Here is a 19,738-nt window from a genome sequence, read left to right as displayed (position 1 = left end):
TTCTTTATGATCAATGGTAACAAGACCACGGCATGCTGACCTGTGTCTCCCGGACATTCTCCACTGTGAAGTTAAACCAGACTCTGAAGCGGGGGTTGCAGGTGTCAGGCCGGATGAAGAGGTCAAACTCAAACTCACTGATGTAGTCAACACGGCCAAGGTTCCCTGCAGAGACCATGAAACAGCTTACATTAGCATTAAGCAGAAGTGAGCAGTCCACAACACAGAATCACAAATTCCCTCTGTATTCCTTAAAATTCACAATCAATGGACTCAAAACATTACAGACAGACAGACGGGCAATCACAAGACAAAACAATGCTATAAAAACACAATCCAGCCTTACATCAAATTGAGGATCTGCTTTCAAAGAGAGATGTGTTAAATGGACAATTCTACCAATAGTGCTTCACTGTCATGGTGGTCTCCTGCCTGGTTTAATACTGTATCTACAGTATCTGCACATTTTAGAACATTGGTAAGTCTTTCAAACCAAGACAATGCCCACAGAGAGTAGAAAGTATGAGGCGCAGAAAGACCAACAGACAGGGTTGATCCAGTCATCCATATCTGACACACAATATACTATCCACAGCAAAAAGATCCACATGATCAGTGGAAGCATAATTAATCCGATGGGAACTATTTTCCCGCTTCCAATTCTCATAGCTGTCTATAAGATGACTGGGTAGCAGATGATTACACGACAGGCATTCTAAATATAGGCCTTGTCTGTATCTTCTGATTCATATGTGGACACATGTAGTGGAGACTCTCGCGGTAGATGCGTAAATGAATGATTGTAGAAAAAAGATTGGGGAAAAAGTGAGGAGAGCGTGTTAGCCTTCTTGTCGGAATTGCACAGAAAAGTGACGAATTGACAGCTTATTTTCCCTGCATGCTGTGCTTAACCCAATACATGAGACCAGTCAAGTCCAGGCAGCTGTTCCAAGAGTTACGTTCGCTGGCAAGCTGGGTAAACTGCAAGGCTCAACAATTACGTTTACATTTATTTTTTCACACGTCATCAATGTATCATTTAACACAATTTCATAAAGTACAATAATCATATACAAGGCGCGTGAAATGGGGAACCCCAAATAAGCTACTAAAAGCTTTTCGGAGGGGGCCCAATAACAATAAACAACAACAAAAAATATACAAACCAAAAACTCAATTTACCAAAATAAAAAATACAACAAAATCACGTCCCTCACAACTCTACATCAGGGAACTGTTGACCACCTGGTGGCAAGTAGTACCACAGCAGCAGCACGCACACACAGACACAGCTGATTATAGACAGATGGGCTAACTACCACACTGTCAATGTAGATCTCTCTCCTTCTGCCATCGGACAGAGCTAATCCACTAGTCAGCTTGCAACACACACTTTGCTCTGCTCCACTGAAGCTACCCACAGAAGTGCTATCATTAGTTTATACAGGACTGCAGAAAACTACAAGCCGCTCGGAATATAAAAATATAAACAAGAGCAGTATTTCAGTTTAAAATGCTATATTTAACAAAGCATGCAACAGTAAAACACAAGCAGAAAGATAGAAATTGGAGGGTTTTTGTGTAACAATAGGCTGACGATCCGTATTCACATGAAGCCCATCTACCAACAGCTTCCGCAGCTAGCACTAATAGTAAGTGGCGTCTCATTCCAGCACACTGGTCAGAGAGGTGTCAGAGGGAGGGAGAGAGAGGCAAGAAGTCTATCTGTTGATAAATGATGTGCTGACAAAGACTTAATCATGTCTGCCTTTCCTGTCTGTACATGTGTGCATGTCCCTGTATGTCAGAAAGTACATGCTCGAATAAGCTCTCTCCTGTCAGTTTTGGACACAACATTGTGAAAATAATTCTGCAATAATCTCGTTACGTGATATGTTGCAATATCATCACAAAGAGTAGGATGATTGGTTCGATGGCTTAGTTACAGTCCAGCCCTAGTTTGTTTTGCACGGTGGCTGGTTAGTTAAGAAGTAGCAGGCAGGTGGCCGGGTTGGCTCAGTGGTAGAGCAGGCGCACATGTACTGAGAGGTGTATGCCTCGACGCAGAGGTCCAGGGTTCGAAACCGACCTGTGACGATATCCTGCATGTCTTCTCTCTCTCTCTCTCTCTCTCCCCTTTCAAACCTAGCTGTCCTGTCAAAAATTAAAGGCGGAAAAGCCCAAAAAATAATAAATAAATGAAAAATAAAAAAGAAGTAGCAGGCAGGGACTAGCATCTTGGCTGGTTGGCAATGCAATCTCGAGCCATTGAAAGCAGATAAAGCCAAGAGCAGGCAGAGGGTTGAACCAGACCCAGCTGCAGCTAACAAGCACGGACAAAGAGAGGAGATAGACAGCAGAGCAGCACCTGTTCCACACTGATGTGTCATCAAATCGATCATCTCTCATACCGACATCACAGCTATTCACAGAGCTGACACTGACAAATACAGCCTTTTAGACCAAGTTGATATTGGCCTCAAAGGTCACCTCTCCTATCAGAGTCTTAATAGTCAATGATGAAAACACAACCACTCTCTGAGGGCACTTTACTTATTTATATGGAGGTATTATTTTTTTATTTTTTTTTAGATTTGAAGTCAGTAGATGCTTTTAAACCATTCCCATAAATCAATACGTTGATTTGTGGATCTCTGCATCATTATAGAACTTCACTACACAGTCAGCTAGAAAGAAAAAAACAGAAAATTATGCTGATCAATTTTTCTCTCTGATTGGACACATTGCAGTCGCACTATGAGGGGACACTACTGTATGCTGTTAAGCCAGTTTGACAAGTTGTGACAAATGCTGTCACAGACGAAACAGAAACTGATGATAATTTAATTTCTTTTTTCACACAAATCAGGGTTTTCGCTATCATTACAGTACATATGATGGAAAGATACTTATTATTATTCACACAATTAAGAATGTACAGGGTGTAAATGAGGCCAGTAAACTGTTGTGCCTTTGTCACCTCACAATATTCATCCACAACAGAACTCTTTGAGTAAAGTGGAACAAAAGACTAGTAGAGGCTCCTTGTGAACCTGTGGTTGCACAAACTGAGACAGTGATTACTGATGTGCACAACCATCAGCAAAGAAACTGCTAATAATAAATACAAAATTAAAACAGCTGTATGGAGGTCCCTATACCACACATCTGTTGAGATCTGTCGGCATATTAGCAAAGCTGAGCTACATTAGCAAAAGACCCACACACCCTACTCACATGAAAAGGGCAGGATTCAAAGCAAGCTTCTGATGGTACACAAACCTTCTCCTTTAAACTCTGCAAATGATTTAAAAAAATTCCTAATTTGATACCTACACAACAACCTATGTACCTCTCATTGATGAAAACCACATAAACTAATACGCACACAATCATGGTACCAAAGTTAGTGGTCAAACGTCTGCAGATGACTTTAAAGATAGAAACCAAACTCATAGTTCGATCTGCTTCTGCTGGTGAATACTGTAGCATGGGTAGCAATAGACAGCAGCCATGGGCGGCTGAGTTATTGAGCCTGATGCTGGAAGGCCTGACGTGAGAGATGGCTGCAGCCTCTACGTTAGAATTACATGTTCAGCCCGCGGAGCAGCAGGGATATGACACGCCATTGATCCCCTTTTTAATTTTATGGTGGCTACCTCCTGATTCAAACGCTTTGGTAGGCTGGTAGCCTGACCCTTTTAATCAATCCCATATCATTTAGTATTTAACTAATATAAACGGCCAATTAATTTTTCTGAAATGCCCTCTGAAAGCATTAAAGATAAACTAGATAAAACAAAGATAAGTTATGTTGAGTCTGTATGATGTTGAAAAGCAATGCACAGTACACCAGATTTGTCAAGAATAATTTTTCGTTCTTTATGGAACAGACATACAGTGTTAGTGTAAATGAAGCTAATGTACTACAGACGGAGAGAAGATGAGAAAGAGGAAAAAAAGACAATTTCTAGTCCTTGAGATCTCTTGCGTAATTCCTCTTGAGTATCATCACTCTCCATATTCTTCTTCAGTGGTGTCTTGGCAGGTTATGTTGAATATCAATCTTTGTCCTTGAGGGAAAACTAGTGCAGCGTTTAGACATTAACAAATTGGTTTTCAACGAACAGCTTAGCCCTGCTGGTGCAGCCCAACAAAACACAATTGCTGGTTCTGAACAAGATTTTACACATGACAGCCTCTCCTTGAGGAAAACCCTGAACAAAACCCTCTCTCTATCTTTGTCTTTCTCTGAGTCTTCCTCTCTTTCTGTCTCTCTTTCTCGCTCACACACGCCCATGAAAACAAATGAGAAAAAAATGGCGAAAGAAAAGAAAGAAAAGTGGAAATCACATAGCACGATATGTTTGTGCTGAAAACAAAAGTGTCTGTAAAATGGCTATGAAACCTGCTTCATTACACAGGGCCATAGGCAAGTAAACAGGGTGCAGACATGAGGTGGCCAAGTGGACAGTCAGTCATTCACACATGGGCTCACAGACTCTGTGCGTGCGTGCGTATGTGTGTGTGTGTGTGTGTGTGTGTGTGTTTATTTGTGTATGTGTATGAGGGTGATAGAGAGAGCTGGAGAGAGAGCAGAAGAACCTGGCTAATGTAATCCCATTATGGAGGTACAAGAGGGAGCAGTCACAGTACTCAGCCCACACAATGGGCCGGCCTGCAGCCTGTAGCTATGCACTGGATGGATGGTTTCTGCCATGCAGATGGATCATCGTACAGCAGCAGCAGGCCTGCCTGCCTCAGGCCTGAGGTGGAACTCACTCACACAACCAGCCATTAGAATGGTAATAGGCAGTTGTTTCAAAATGAAATAGACTGCGTGGCTACAGTGCTTCCTACTTAGCAGATGTGCCAGCTGTCATGTCCTAAATCTTGCATTTTTTTCACACACAAGTTTGATCACATAAATTCTTCATAATGTGTAGGAAAAATACATGAAATATCTTCGGTGTAAGAATTCATGTTTCTTAGAGCAATTAGTTTTGCTTTATCAAAATTAACAACCCCTACTATAGATGCACAATCAACACATACACACGCCTGATATGTGACATTCAATCTCTTTTGACTGACATAGAAATGGCCACAACTGTGTTTAAACACCAGACACGAGATTAAAAGAGAGCTGTACTGCTGAGGGAGACCAGCCAGACACCTTTTAAACTTATTTTTTGCTGTGTTCCATTTTATTATTGGAAAACACATCAGTTTTCCCCCCGGCTGCTCTGCGGTATGAGCAGGATTCCTGGACACAGAAGAGGGGGACTGATAAAGATAGAATTGATTCCAGCCAGCAGCAGCGAGTGGCAGCCATAGTGGAGGGGTCTCAGTTTAGACCTGCAGCTAAACGTCTGGTTTTTCTGTGCCTCTCTCTCACCGTCTCTCTCTCTCCCCCTCGTCTAAAGGCGAGTTGTCACAGAGGCAACATCAATCTCCTGCTTCATGACTTCTTAAAGCCTGCCTTCTCCTCTGATGCCTTATCACTTCATCTGCAGGCAAGATTAAAGAGGTCACCTCCAAGTTTCCCCAATCTAACTACCTAACAGGTATACTAAACTGCAGTCTATCTTTTAAAACAGTTTAAAGGAAGGCTTCAGATTTTTTTCAAGTCCATCTTAAAGGAATAGTCAGGAAAAGTTTGAAATAAAAAATATGCTTATTGCAGAGTTAGATAACATGTATACCAACTCTCCTGTCTGTACAGTAAATGTGAAGCTAAAGGGTAGTTTCATAACCCTAAACTCGTTAATTTAGCAAGCCGGTTTGCAATCTACAACCATGCGTAACGTCAACTTGTGACGAAACTATGCTTTGCGTAGTCTAGTTTATTCGCTCTAAACCAGTTGATGGAAACGCTTCTAATTTGCATTTTCTTTTTTTGTGACATTTTAAAAGTTAGCGTAAAATTCACTTGACAATTAGATGGAAACATGACTACTGTAGACATTTTTTCCTGTCCAATACTTGGCTCAAAGAGATATCTCCGCATTACAATTACATTGTAAAAAAAAAAAAATTGGGGACATTCAAAGGTTGAACAGAAGCTAATATGAGTCTTCAGCAGTCTTAGCCAATTCTAGTAGGACGTCTGGGGTGTGGAGATTCTTTGGCAAAGTTGCTAGCTCCGTTTGGCCATGAAGTTAATGACACAGTCCTAAATGGGGCTAAGCTAACATTAATGCAAGTTCAACATGAAACAGAGAGGTGATGTATACTGCAGTACAGTAACTGTAACTAAAGATCAGTGCCAACAAAGAAGCACGCATAGTGCAAGTATTTAAAACTCCCACCAGCAATTACACCCATCCCCTGGAACAAGCAGCGAGGCTCTCAAAGAAACACCTCAACAAAACAAAACTATTAAAACTTTTGAATCCGTTAAATGTCTGCCTCACACTTGACTAAGAACATGTTCCCTTTAAAAACCATGGCCCTGACTGGATACTCTCCTGTCCACAATAATGTCTGAATATAAAGCTGCATTTTCATTTGAATGTAATATCTAAAACAATCTTGTCTGATATGTTATACAGCCACGCACACATACGCACAATAAGTAATTGTGTATTTGTAAACATTATATGGAAAATTGTTGTGAAAATAATCTTCATATACAACAAAACCAGGGTAAGAGCAAACAATAAGAGGGGACAATAAGGGGGAAAATCATATTGTTATGAGTCCAGCTATGCTCCAGTGAGCTCCTCGTTTCAATATAGATTAAGAAAGCTGGGCCCGGGGACAGCAGTGAGATATGCAGGCAGCCCACACATATCTGATGATGTACAGGCCTGCCTGCACATTCTAAAGAGAACACATTTTCTAGCTAGCCTTTTATAATTGTATTTTTTCCGTCCAAAAGGCCCTAGAGCTGGACCGGTATGCTCCATCTGAAGCGGTTGGTGTAGTAATGGGTCATAGTGATGCATTCATACTGGGACTAGCTTAATTGTATTATCAATCTCATCCAGACAGTGCTTTAGCCCCACAGCTCTGGACATGTTACTGTCAGACACTCTGCATTAGTATTGGAGAGTGAACCATGAGGAATTGATATCTTTACTTTCATCTGTTTCTCAAGCCTAAAACGGTGAGTTAGCTGGTTGGATGAGGTTTTCATCAGAATTTGGGCGCCGCTATCCCTCAGTTCTCATTCTCTCTTGTCACTTACTTTCTGTTTACCCATCTGTCCATTACTCTCCCACTCTCTCTTTTTATCTTTTGCTTTTGGTGTGTCCTGTGTGTTGGTGGCTACAAGTCTGTTCCAATTTCATGCTATCTTTCAACAAGTTAATTATGTTGAGCCCTACAAAGACTGAGGACAGACAGAGGAGGAGGCGGCACTGGCAGAGGGACAACTGCCCAGGTCATCCGTTTGTTGTTCTATCTTGTTTTTAGTCTTCATCTCCAAGCACTCTCCCTCATCGCTTTTCTCTTCTCTATTCTCTTGGTGTAACTCCCTCCTTCCTATTCCTCTCTTCCTCAGTAGTAATCTTTCCAGGGGCTCCAGCGGTGTAGGGGAGTTAGGAGATAAAAGCGTAGGGAGCTGAGGAGTCCTTGGCAAGCCTAAGGCAAGGAGAAGGTCAACAGGCCTGCTAAGAAGGGCTGTTATCATCTTGGTAACATGTTATCGGAGAGCCTGCAGTAGTGTTTATTTACAGTTATTGCTCCCTCTGGGTGCACACTTCAACGCCTGGGGCTGATTGCTCTGTAATGAGTTCAGGAACACAGGGAGCCGATGCAAGAAAAGAAGAGAAACAAGGGAGGCAAGAAATCACTGGCCAATAACCAATAGGTCAGCAAGAAAAAAAACACGTAGAACAGAAAACGCTGGTTATCGAAAAAAGAGAATCAGACAAAAAGCAAGTGTATTCTTCTAACCAAGACTGGATTTCTTTCCAGTCCTGCCATTCAGCAGCAAACAAATCACCCCAAAGTGGAAAGCAGTTTCTTAAATTAGGTACAGCCCAGACAATCCAGTACAGCAGTAAATGGCTCTTAACCTGGAGTCGGATGTGTTTGTTCTAAGGCAGGACCACTGGCCGGACTTAAAACACTTGATCTCCATCTTTAATGTCCAGAATCCCTCTTGTAATTTACTTAACCAGTGGGCTTTTTCTATATGTATTTGCTTCGCCAGTCTAGTATCGTGTGTGCTAATCAGATTGGTCCATATTTAACGGGCTAAAAGGTGAAGTGGAAAGAGTGAATCCAGGAGTTGAGCAAATCAGGAGAGAGGATGTCTGTGAATCCCAGGGTGAGTTTTTCAACAGTTAGGGAGCAACGCAGAGGAAGTCTCATTGGAACAGTGTTTCAATCTAGGGAATTACACTAAGTGCTGCTACTGTCAATGCAATGCCAGCTTTTCAGAAAGAAAATAAAAATCTAAAAAAAACGCAGTGAATGCCAATCAAAAGCAGATACATTTTCCAGGCACTGTACCCAACTATGCAACTAAGACAAATTAAGATACGGAGCAATACATATGTATATTGTATATGACAAAGTCACACAAAAAGAAAATTCTAGGATATACCATTAAAGTAAATCCATCCTATGACAAGATAATCCCTTTTTATACCATCGGATATGGGAGATTAAGAGACATAATTTGGTAATTCAATTTAGGCATAATTCATCAGAGAAGAAGTGTGCAGGGAGCTTTTTGGGATGAAATTTGTCCATCACAGCAGGAGGTTCTTGATGATGCCAGATTCACGATGCAGAGATGATAACTAGGATGTCTCAATTTAGAAAGAAAGGACTCCAAACATCTTTGTATCTTAATATCTATGTGTTGTGGTTAAAGTCATAATAAGAATAGGATGAGACCCTCAAGAACGGAACATTGGAAGAGGATCTCAGACAGACAAAGCAAGCAGCAAGTTACAGGAGTTAGTGAAGACCAAAACCGAGCTTAAAGAGAGTGATTATTGGACTTAGATTTATCAGGTGACAAGAACCACAACTCCAAGTTAAAGGTCCCATGGCATGGAAATGTCCCTTTATGAGGTTTCTTAACATTAATATGTGTTCCCCCAGCCTGCCTATGGTCCCCCAGTGGCTAGAAATGGCGATAAATGTAAACCGAGCCCTGGGTATCCTGCTCTGCCTTTGAGAAAATGAAAGCTCAGATGGGCCGATCTGGAATTTTGCTCCTTATGAGGTCATAAGGAGCAAGGTTACCTCCCCTTTCTCTGCTTTGCCCGCCCAGAGAATTTGGCCCACCCATGAGAGAGAGACATCATGGCTTTCAAACGAGCAAAGTGGCAGTTGGTCAAGGCCACACCCCCACTCTCCCCCCTCCCCCCCCCCCCCCTCTCTCCTCCTCAATAGCTACTGACACAGAAATGTCACATCCTAAGGAAAGCTCATTGTGGGAGTGGCTCTAGTGGCTGTAATTCTGCACCAAGGCTGAATTTCGGGAAAGAGACTTCAGATACAGTATTAGGGGACCACTAAGGTCTATATAAAAGAGACTTCAGATACAGTATTAGGGGACCACTAAGGTCTATATAAAAGAGACTTCAGATACAGTATTAGGGGACCACTAAGGTCTATATAAAAGAGACTTCAGATACAGTATTAGGGGACCACTAAGGTCTATATAAAAGAGACTTCAGATACAGTATTAGGGGGACCACTAAGGTCTATATAAAAGCATTCAAAGAGCACCATGTCATGGGACCTTTAAAGCTAACGTGCTGTATGTCTGTTGGCTGATTAAGCATAAGCAATTGTTTGCAAAAATATTTGACATACCAGCTTTATCGTGGGATAATATGTCAATATTGTTTTTACAGCGTACTGCATTGCCCCCAAGTGTCCAAAAATCTATAAATACAGGTTTTGTGAATGGTTATGAATGCAGTTTCCTTGTTTGCACATTATTCCTTATTTGCCTTATTATTGTAATCTTAGACCTTTATATTTGCACTCTTCCCACTTTGTGCTGCTAAACAGCAATTTCCCTAGGGTTAAATAAAGTATTATCTCATCTTATTATCTTATCTTTAATGTAATGCTCTGTGGAAATTCTAGTTAAAATATCTCCAAATGTTTTTTAATATTAAAGATCTTCAATCTGTAGCGATTTTTTAAGAAACATTTTTGCAATTTTTAATAGTTTGTACTAAATATTCAAAAATCATTGCCTATATGAGAGCTTCTTCACTATATTATAATGTTGGTTAGTCTGATTACAGGTCCAGACAAGTCTCCTTTTGAAAAATGGAACATGTTATGTATAAATGCTTGCCAATGAACCTTTCTCATTCAAATTGTATACAGCTTTTTAAAGAAAATACAGAAAACAGTATATTAAAAAAAAAAAATAAGGCTAAACATCTGAAATCCTCTAAAAACTAGAATATATATTATTTTAGTATGCTAAAAACTACACCACATTCCAACCTGTTCACTATTAAGAGCTGTTTGAAATGTCCATAGAATTTTTTTTTTGATAACAACATTTGCCCCCGAGGAGTGAATTTCAATACTGTTTACTTTGAGCAGTAGACCTACAAGATAGCTGCCTGGATTCAGACCAAAATGTATTCTATCAAAATGCTGCTCCTATCAGTATTTCACCCTTCACTGTATAAGCATATTCTGTACATGAATTTGTGTTATCAAACAAACCCTGGCACATCAATGAAGCTCATCTCGCTGAGAGGTTTTCTAAATAAATCAGCAGAATAAACACAGGCATCTTGAAAAACATGAACTGGTAAAGCATTACAAATCCCCGCCATTTTCCCAAACCGTACAGTCTTGACTTGGATGAAAAATGAGACGTCTGCTCTAAAACAGTGTTTATGGCATCAGGAATTGCTTCGAAATGAATTACTGGATGAATCACAGAAGACTTGTGTCGTTCACAAGTTCAATGAGCAATATAAGAAGCCGCCTAGGCCAAGATTGAAAACTTCACTTACACAGTATTGGCATATATGCATACTATCATGCATATACATCCATACACATACATATGCATGCATAATGTGAGAATGTGTATGAGTATGAGTATGAATGTAAGTATTTATGTACTGTATGTGCGTGCTTAGTATGTATGTATGTACAAAAGTTGACTACCATGCACAGGACACGAACACAGGTCTCCTGGGTGAACGTCATCCACCCCAACCTTCTACCACTTACACACACACATACATACATGCATACATGCATACAGTACATACATACATACAGTACTAAGCATGCACATACATACTCAAGTATGCACATACATGCATACTTACAGTACACTAATATACCCTCATACACATTCCCACATTATGAATGTGTGTATGTATATATGTACATGCATGCAAAGTTATGTATGTATATGCATGAAAGTATGCATGTGTGTGCAAGTGCTTAGAACCGGCAGTGTTTCCCATACATAGGTTCTACTTGGGTGCCTCGCCCAGGTAGATTAAGAACCGCCCAGTAGAAAAAAATCAGAATACTTTTTTCAATCAACGATGTATTTTTATAGTGCACACAGACCAGCGGCCTCCCTTCCGGATTAACTGTACTGATAAACCGTAAAAACACAGCGGCCTAACCACTATGAAAGTGCACCGAACTTCATTTAACAGAGTCTGGTTGTTCACCCTCCCCTCCGCTCAAGCTTATCTTTATAATGGAGTTAACTAGAGCTAATCGGAGCTAATTGTTGCTAACCGAGCATTTAGTTTGTCTCCCTGCACGTATCCATGAACTGTATTTAAGGGCTCGAGCCCTAATAAAAACCGAGATTATATTAAGTTGGCTGTAAAAATAAAACATTTGAAAAAACAAACAATGATCCATAACAACCAAATTGAACAACAAGTAACTTTACATAGCGTTAGTCTAATGTGATTTACCAGAAGTTAGGAGGAGGAGACAGTGTTGAGATTTAAAAAAACATGTAACTTTTTGTATGGATCATAGTACAACATTTGGGCTTCAGGTAATTAGGTATTTTATCGGCTGAACAATTAAAGTTATTCAACAAACCAACCAGATGTAATTAACAAAGTACATCAAATGCTACAATTCATCTGTATCATCTAGCCGGATTTGTTTAATATCTAAATAGTTATTTCTTTCTAAATTATCTTTTAATGTTGTAGTCATTGTTTTCAATAAATAGTTAATAAACCTTTGTTTGACTAGTTTATTACTGAACCCAGCCATCACATCCTGCTCCACACACCACCACCGCAAGTAAATTCTCACCCTATGGGAAACAGTGACTGGTGCAAGTGAAGTATTCCATTTTGGCCTAGGTGGCTTCTCAAACAGAAATCTGGTGTTACGATGCTGGAGGCAAGCCCTGAGCTAATGAACAGTGATGTTCCAAAGTACATTTAGAACACAAAATTGCCTAAAGCTGGAATTTAAAAACAACAACAAAGTTAAACCTGTTTGTGTCACATCCTTCAATACGGATAAAGAAACAAATGTGCACATTTTATGTTACAAATAGGCTATTTCTTATAATATCCAGTGTCTGAATATTCCTCCCCTCAACCTTTCTAAATCTCGTAGCCACGCCGTGTATACTGTTGATAATCAAATCCTTTCATTACTCAAAGTTTCCAAAACAGCTTGCTGCTGCTAGCATTTGGTGACATTTTGAGAAGATGAGGTGCTGGCTCGACTCCTATGTATAATTCATATCACAGCCATCAACAATTAACTTACAAAACACTGTGGTTGTTTGTACTACTTCCTGGCAGAGGAGGCATCTTCAACCACCGCAACTGAGCCAATGTGTTCACTCAGTGATTAGACCTGACCATATGCAACAGGCCCGAGTGTCAGACAGGATTATTTCCCTGTTTCATTTGCTCTGCATTTCATGCAATCCTACTGATATCACTTCTCACCTCCTATGGCAAAACACTCAGTCAAGCCCTTATGAAGACATGCGATAAAGGCAGACAGTTGTGTGCAGTTATTGTAATTCTTAGATTGACCACCTTTGGAGTGTTTGTTCTGCTCAGACATGCAAAGTAAGATAGAGAAGAAATAAACGCGGAGTTGAGAAATAGTTGTATGTGTAATTATTCATTATACCTGCAATAAGTTATACTAATATAATATACAAACAGAAGCCGCAAGCACAACATTGAAATGCCCTTTTAAGTTAATATGACAAACTTGTTAGCAATAGTTGCCTTTTTACACATCCAGCAGATAAAGAGTAACATAGCATTCATTTGGAGTTTGTGTCTCCCTGATGGAAGTCTAATATTCACTCTTTTAGCTCTGTTTTGCTTTTCACCAACTGCCACCTATACTCCTCTCCTATCAGGCTTAAGAGACACATGTTTCCCTCAGCTAGTCACTAAGCTTTTCTCTCTGTTGTTTGATGAGGAGCAGGTAGCATAGGGTGAGTTTTTGGACATTGACAGAGCAATGCGAGTGAACCAAAACAGTTACTACAGAGCTGAGTGATTATTCTGTATATGTTTGTCACTACAAGCAACCCCTTTCCCATACAAGTAGTCATGCAATTCATTGTTAATATAAAAAAGATATAGTTGCTTTAAAGACATTGCGCTTAGCAATGCCCCTGTTGGAAAGCTTCCCTCAGGGTCAAACCAATATAACACATCCCAACTCACATGGCATGATATGGCCCAAAAAGGGAGATTAAACTGACAAAATATGCCCGAAGAAAGACAGAAATAGGACATGATGATAATAAAAAAATAATAATAATAATAAAGAGTAATCTCTTATGGATACAAATGGCCAATAAATAGCATAAATCAAAAGCAATGGTCTCGCCAAAAGTCTCTAGACGACTCAAATTTATCTCCATACTCCATACTCCTGACTTAAAAGAAAGAGAGAGGAGAGAAAACTGCTAAAAGGGAAACTGGAGAGGCCATTTAGTGATTTGAGCAGTGAAGCTTCTCCGCTGCCAAGGACATGTAAGAGAGACAGAGAGACTGGGAGTGCCTCTCAATACATCAGATGTCAGGAGTGCTCCCACCCACTCAGACGAATGGATCTTGTTTTATAAAGCCCATAAGAGTTAGAGCAATCTCAGGTTGGTGAGCAAAAAAAAATACAAAATCAAACGATCAAAAGGCCATATGAGTGCACAATTCACAATACTGAGTTACATTTTCATGTGTGAGGAGAAATGTCAAAATTATGTTTATGTTGAATAAAAGAAAAAAATGACATGAAAGAAATGTAAATTTCCATCCTTCTGGGTTGTTCTATCAAAGATGGAGGCAAAGCGAGGCAAAGAGCTGTGTACTGCGGCAAGCTCAGGCCTCTCCAAAGCCACTTATTCTGAGCATCTAGCTTGATTATTAAAACGTTTCCCTCTTCTTTAATCAATGGAAACTCAACTACCTGATTCATGGAGCACTCTGGAGTATATAAATATCTTCGACAAGCTTGACTGTGTTCTCCCCTGACCAGCTTCAGACCACCAGCCACTGCCCCCCCCCCCCCAGTCCCCCAGTGTTCATATTATTCTCTTCTGTACTTCCTTACTTCTTTTCCTCCTCCCAAGCGTCTGTCTTTGCTCTGTAAATGTTTTTACAGTGGGAGTGGTAGTACGGCCTTTAGCTACGACTCTAATCACTCATTATTTAGAGGGACTGTGCAACTGCAACATGACCATTTCTGGGAGAAGATAAGGCTGGATAGATTAAATACACAGTTCAGTGTTGGAATAAAGGACCGAGAAAATTAAAGGGAGGAAAAAGCCAAAAAGGGAAAAAAAAACACAAAACCTTAATCATCAGTAGAAATGTATTTTTCAACATTTATTCTCATTACTTATCTTCTGGCAGCCTTTTTTTTCTTTATCTCGACAATAGAGAAAATATTTACTCATTAATTATCATTACTGCACAGTAAATCTATGAAGATCTGGAGCAATTCTATAAGGTCTATAACAGAGGTGCCATGCACAATTATTTCATATGAAGGGCCAAAATGTAAACTTAGCACAAAAAGTAAGGAAATTTGTGTTTGGTAGATTATTTCTCTGTGGTAACAATGCTTTTTGGCAATAAATCTTATACCGTTGGAAAGCCTGTTTAGTTCCCTTTGAAATGGTGCCCCATTTGTAAGGAACATGCATTTGTGGGATGAGCAGCAGCGCTGAGTATGTGGGTTGCACCCATGACAAATTTGCCAAATCTTCTCTGCCAATGCCAAACAGGTTATCCTGCCATTGACCTGTTTGGTGTTTGGTGGATTGGATGATTGAAGTTTGAAGAAACAAGACATATTGGCAATTTAACAATTTATTCATTCACAAACAGGAGCCTCAGTAGCGTGTGTCATGCTGGTCACCAGCCTGGTCACGCACTGCTGTGGGATGGCATCCCATTCTTCAACCAGCATTTGTCGCAAGTCAGCCAACGTGGTTGTGTTGGTCACTCTGGCACAAACAGCACGCCCAAGCTGATCCCACAAGTGTTCAATGGGGTTGAGGTCAGGACTGCTGGCAGGCCATTCCATCCTCTCCACTCCCACATTCTGGAGGTAGTCTCTGATAAACCCCGCCCTGTGGGGGCGAGTGTTGTCATCTTGGAAGATAGAGTTCGGTCCCAGACTGTGGAGATATGGGATAGCCACGGGTTGCAGAATCTCATCTCTATATCTCTCTGCATTGAGATTGCCTCCAATAATGAGCCTCATTTTTCCAGTGAGGGAGATGCCGCCCCACACCATCATACTGACTCCACCAAAGGTGTTACTCTATCGGTGTAGCAATCAGCATAGCATTCTCCGGGTCTTCTCCACACTTTGAGCCTATGATCCAACTGCCGTAGGCAGAATCATCCAATCCACCAAACGAGTCAATGGCAGAATAAGCTGTTTGGCGTTGGCAGAGAAGATGTGGCAAATTTTTCATGGGCGCAACCCACATACTCAGCGCTGCTGCTCATCCTACAAAAGCATGTTCCTTTCAAATGGGGCACCATTTGAAAGGGAAGTAAACAGGCTTTCCAACGGTATAAGACTCATTGCCAAAAAGCATTGTTACCACAGAGAAATAATCTACCAAACACAAATTTCCTTACTTTTTGTGCTGGATGGAAGGCCACGGGCCAAAAATAAATGTTGATGCTGAAGAATATCGTAATTTCTTGTAATTCTTCGTAGATAAAACTTACGCATTTAATAGGGAAGTTTAACAGCAGTGTGCTTTACATTGCCGTAAAACTCAGATTAAGTATTTTTTAGCTGCACAAAATGTACGTTTCATAGTCATTATGGTTAGGATTTTACAGCCCTTTCAAAATAATAGGAGAATAAGCATGAGCATGTCAAATGCCATGGCATGGCGGGCCAAAACAAAGGGTGAACGGCACGTGCAAATTGGTTGGCCTTGGTCTATAATGTCAGAGGTGGAAACCACAAATTAGAAAAAGCGTTGTCATAAAGCATAAACACAGGCATTGGTCTACTTTTGACTTAACTCATGATCATCAGGCCAGTGTTGAGCATTCACTCCTCTAACTTAATACTTTATAGTGTGTGTAGTATGTATTGTACTGCATAATCAGCCATGGTCACATTAATCTCGCAATGCCACCTATCCAACAATACGGAATAATATCTAAACATTGTATTTTGTTAAATCAAAAAACAATTATATTGAGTGATTAAGATGTTGAATGAGAAATAGGAGGTAGACAAATACAATACTACTTACTTACTTACAATTACTCAAGACTTTTAGAAACAAAAATACATAAGTCTCAAAGTCTCAAAAGGCCTTGACTATTCCTGTCCTAACTGACAGTAATACCGGTATGTGCATATCTGTTCTCCAGTCTGCCATGTGACTGTATTGAGTGAATTGATTGTAAAGCCAGATGAGTCTATGAGTTGTGCTTATCAATGGACCCCATTAAACACTTGTCACCTCTGGGGAATTTCTTTGACCATGCAAGACATTGTCAGCAGACAGCAGTCTGACTAATCAATGAGTGCTTAATTACATCTGGTGCAGAGTCCAGAGGTGCAGTAAAACAATATGCCCGCACTGCCAGTGTCATCTTTTGTAGAGACAGATGGTACTTTAGTCAGCGACATTGTGAGAATCCACCACACAAAAGAAGTTGGGACTTAGCTGAAAATGTCAACAGTTGGAGTGTGTGACGAAACAAATGTGACAAGACAAGATAAGAATGTCATTTGGATTTCACTCTAAAAAACAATTAGGCTTCTCTTATCACTTTCACAAATCTCTGCCTCTTGACACAATGCACAACAATAGGCCAAGATTTACGGTAATATTTACAGATTAACAAAATCTTCTATTCTCTACCATGATTCTGCATTGTCCTTAGTAGTAAAAAGATGATCACAACAAGTAAAACTCTATTTGCATATGGGGTTTAATGAATTTGCATATTGCTCTTTACACAGTCAACTAAAGCAATATGTAAGGTTTGCTGTGACTTAAAAAAAAAGTTCTTCCGTACCAAACACTACATAGTGGGGGTCATCATCATACTGTAATGTTATCTTTGAGCAGAAACATAAAAAGGCTTTTAATGGTTTAAAATAACTCCGTGTCAGACCTGTTGGCTGAGACACCTACTGTATGTAAATCTGTGGGCCATCACTGCCTTGATCAGCATAGGGCTGACAACAAAGTGAATTAAGCCTCATCTAAATGTAAATTAGGTTTTATACCTTTGGCAAACAGCTTACATAACCACTGTCTATTTTAATAAACCAATTAGATTTTATTCTGTGCTATACTAACGCAACAAAATAAAACCTGTGCATTAAAAAAAATGCACATGGGATGCAGATAGCTATCGACCAAAGGAAGGTAAAAAGGGGGGCACAAATGTCACTGAGTTATAGGTTTGCATAAATTTCAAATGAAAATGTCCGCTTGAAATATCGTGTTTCGGCCCTTCAATCTGGTTTCAGAGTAAGATAGACATAGTCTGTCATGAAAGAACATTTCAATGGCAAATGACAAATACGCATGTCTGTCTAACATGCAATACAAGACGCAGGAGCTTACACACTACTCTCCAATTTCCTTCCTGTCACTGGTATCACAGATATCAGACTGAATGCATGAAAAACAGCAGCTCATTTTATAAGCACTACTGATACTTCAGGTATGCACACTGTCTTATCAAGTGTGAATATGAGCACAAAATCTACTGTAAAAACAATATGGCATACTCCTGGTTATATCAACCAATGTTTAGTAATTGTATGTACATACACTCACCTTAAAGATTATTAGGAACACCTGTAAGATTTCTCGTTAATGCAATTATCTAATCAACCAATCACATGGCAGCTGCTTCAATGCATTTAGGGGTGTTGTCCAGGTCTAGACAATCTCCTGAACTACAAACTGAATGTCAGAATGAGAAAGAAAGGTGATCTAAGCAACTTTGAACGTGGCATGGTTGTTGGTGCCAGACGGGCTGGTCTGAGTATTTCCCAATCTGCTCAGATACTGGGATTTTCATGCACAACCATTTTTAGGGTTTACAAAGAACGGTCTGAAAAAGGAAAAACATCCAGTATGCTGCAGTCCTGGGGGGCGAAAATGCCCTGTTGATGCTAGAGGTCAGAGGAGAATGGGCCGACTGAGTCCAGCTGATAGAAGATGAACTTTGACTCAAATAACCACTCGTTACAACCCGAGGTATGCAGCAAAGCATTTGTGAAACCACAACACGCACAACCCTGAGGTGGATGGGCTACACCAGCAGGAGACCCCCCTGGGTACCACTCATCTCCACTAAAAATAGGAAAAAGGGGCTACAATTTGCATAAGCTCACCAAAATTGGACATTTGAAGACATTTGAAAAATGTTGCCTGGTCTGATGAGTCTCGATGTTTGTTGAGACATTCCGATGGTAGAGTCAGAATTTGGCGTAAACAGAATGAGAACATGGATCCGTCATGTCTTGTTACCACCGTGCAGGCTGGTGGTGGTGGTGTAATGGTGTGGGGAATGTTTTCTTGACACACTTTAGGCCCCTTAGTACCAATTGGGCATCATTTAAATGCCACAGCCTACCTGAGCATTGTTTCTGACCACGTCCATCCCTTTATGACCACCATGTACCCATCCTCTGACGGCCACTTCCAGCAGGATAATGCACCATGTCACACAGCTCGTCACAAAGCTCGAATCATTTCAAATTGGTTTCTTGAACATGACAATGAGTTCACTGTACTAAGTACCAGATCTCAACCCAATAGAACATCTCTGGGATGTGGTGGAACGGGAGCTTCGTGCCCTGGATGTGCATCCCACAAATCTCCATCAACTGCAAGATTCTATCCTATCAATATGGGCCAACATTTCTAAAGAATGCTTCCAGCATCTTGTTGAATCAATGCCACAAAGAATTAAGGCATTTCTGAAGGCGAAAGGGGGTCAAACACAGTCTTAGTAGGGTGTTCCTAATAATCCTTTAGGTGAGTGTATATCTCCTAATACAAACACCTCCACTGAATAAAACACATTAATTCTACCAATATTGGACTATTACTGTATATAATATTAAAGTTTCACCTCAACTCAAATAACTCAAATTAAGGCTGGGTGAAATGACGATATATATCATCAAAACGATGTAAAAATGTCTATTGATATATTTTTCTAGATTGTTTCTATCGTGATGTCGAAAAGCCAGTGGCTGAAATGCGTTACGACAATATTGACGTCATTTGGACGACGCTTTCCAT

At 40.3% G+C, this 19,738-nt stretch overlaps 1 protein-coding gene across 4 annotated transcripts in view; it reads right to left on the bottom strand.

Moving 5' to 3' along the window:
- The window catches only part of agbl4 (AGBL carboxypeptidase 4), a 429,765-nt gene that overhangs the window by 268,766 nt on the left and 141,261 nt on the right, over positions 1 to 19,738 (bottom strand). For all 4 annotated transcript variants that reach the window (XM_039811721.1, XM_039811718.1, XM_039811719.1 and 1 more), the window contains one exon: positions 41 to 165. In XM_039811721.1, coding sequence (XP_039667655.1) covers positions 41 to 165 — 125 coding nt within the window. The remainder of the gene's footprint in view (positions 1 to 40; positions 166 to 19,738) is intronic.

The sequence above is a fragment of the Perca fluviatilis genome, chromosome 9 (assembly GCF_010015445.1).
Source record: "Perca fluviatilis chromosome 9, GENO_Pfluv_1.0, whole genome shotgun sequence".
NCBI lineage: Eukaryota > Metazoa > Chordata > Actinopteri > Perciformes > Percidae > Perca > Perca fluviatilis.
The sequence above is the reverse complement of the archived record's forward strand: the minus strand, read 5'-3'. Positions and strand labels throughout refer to the sequence as shown.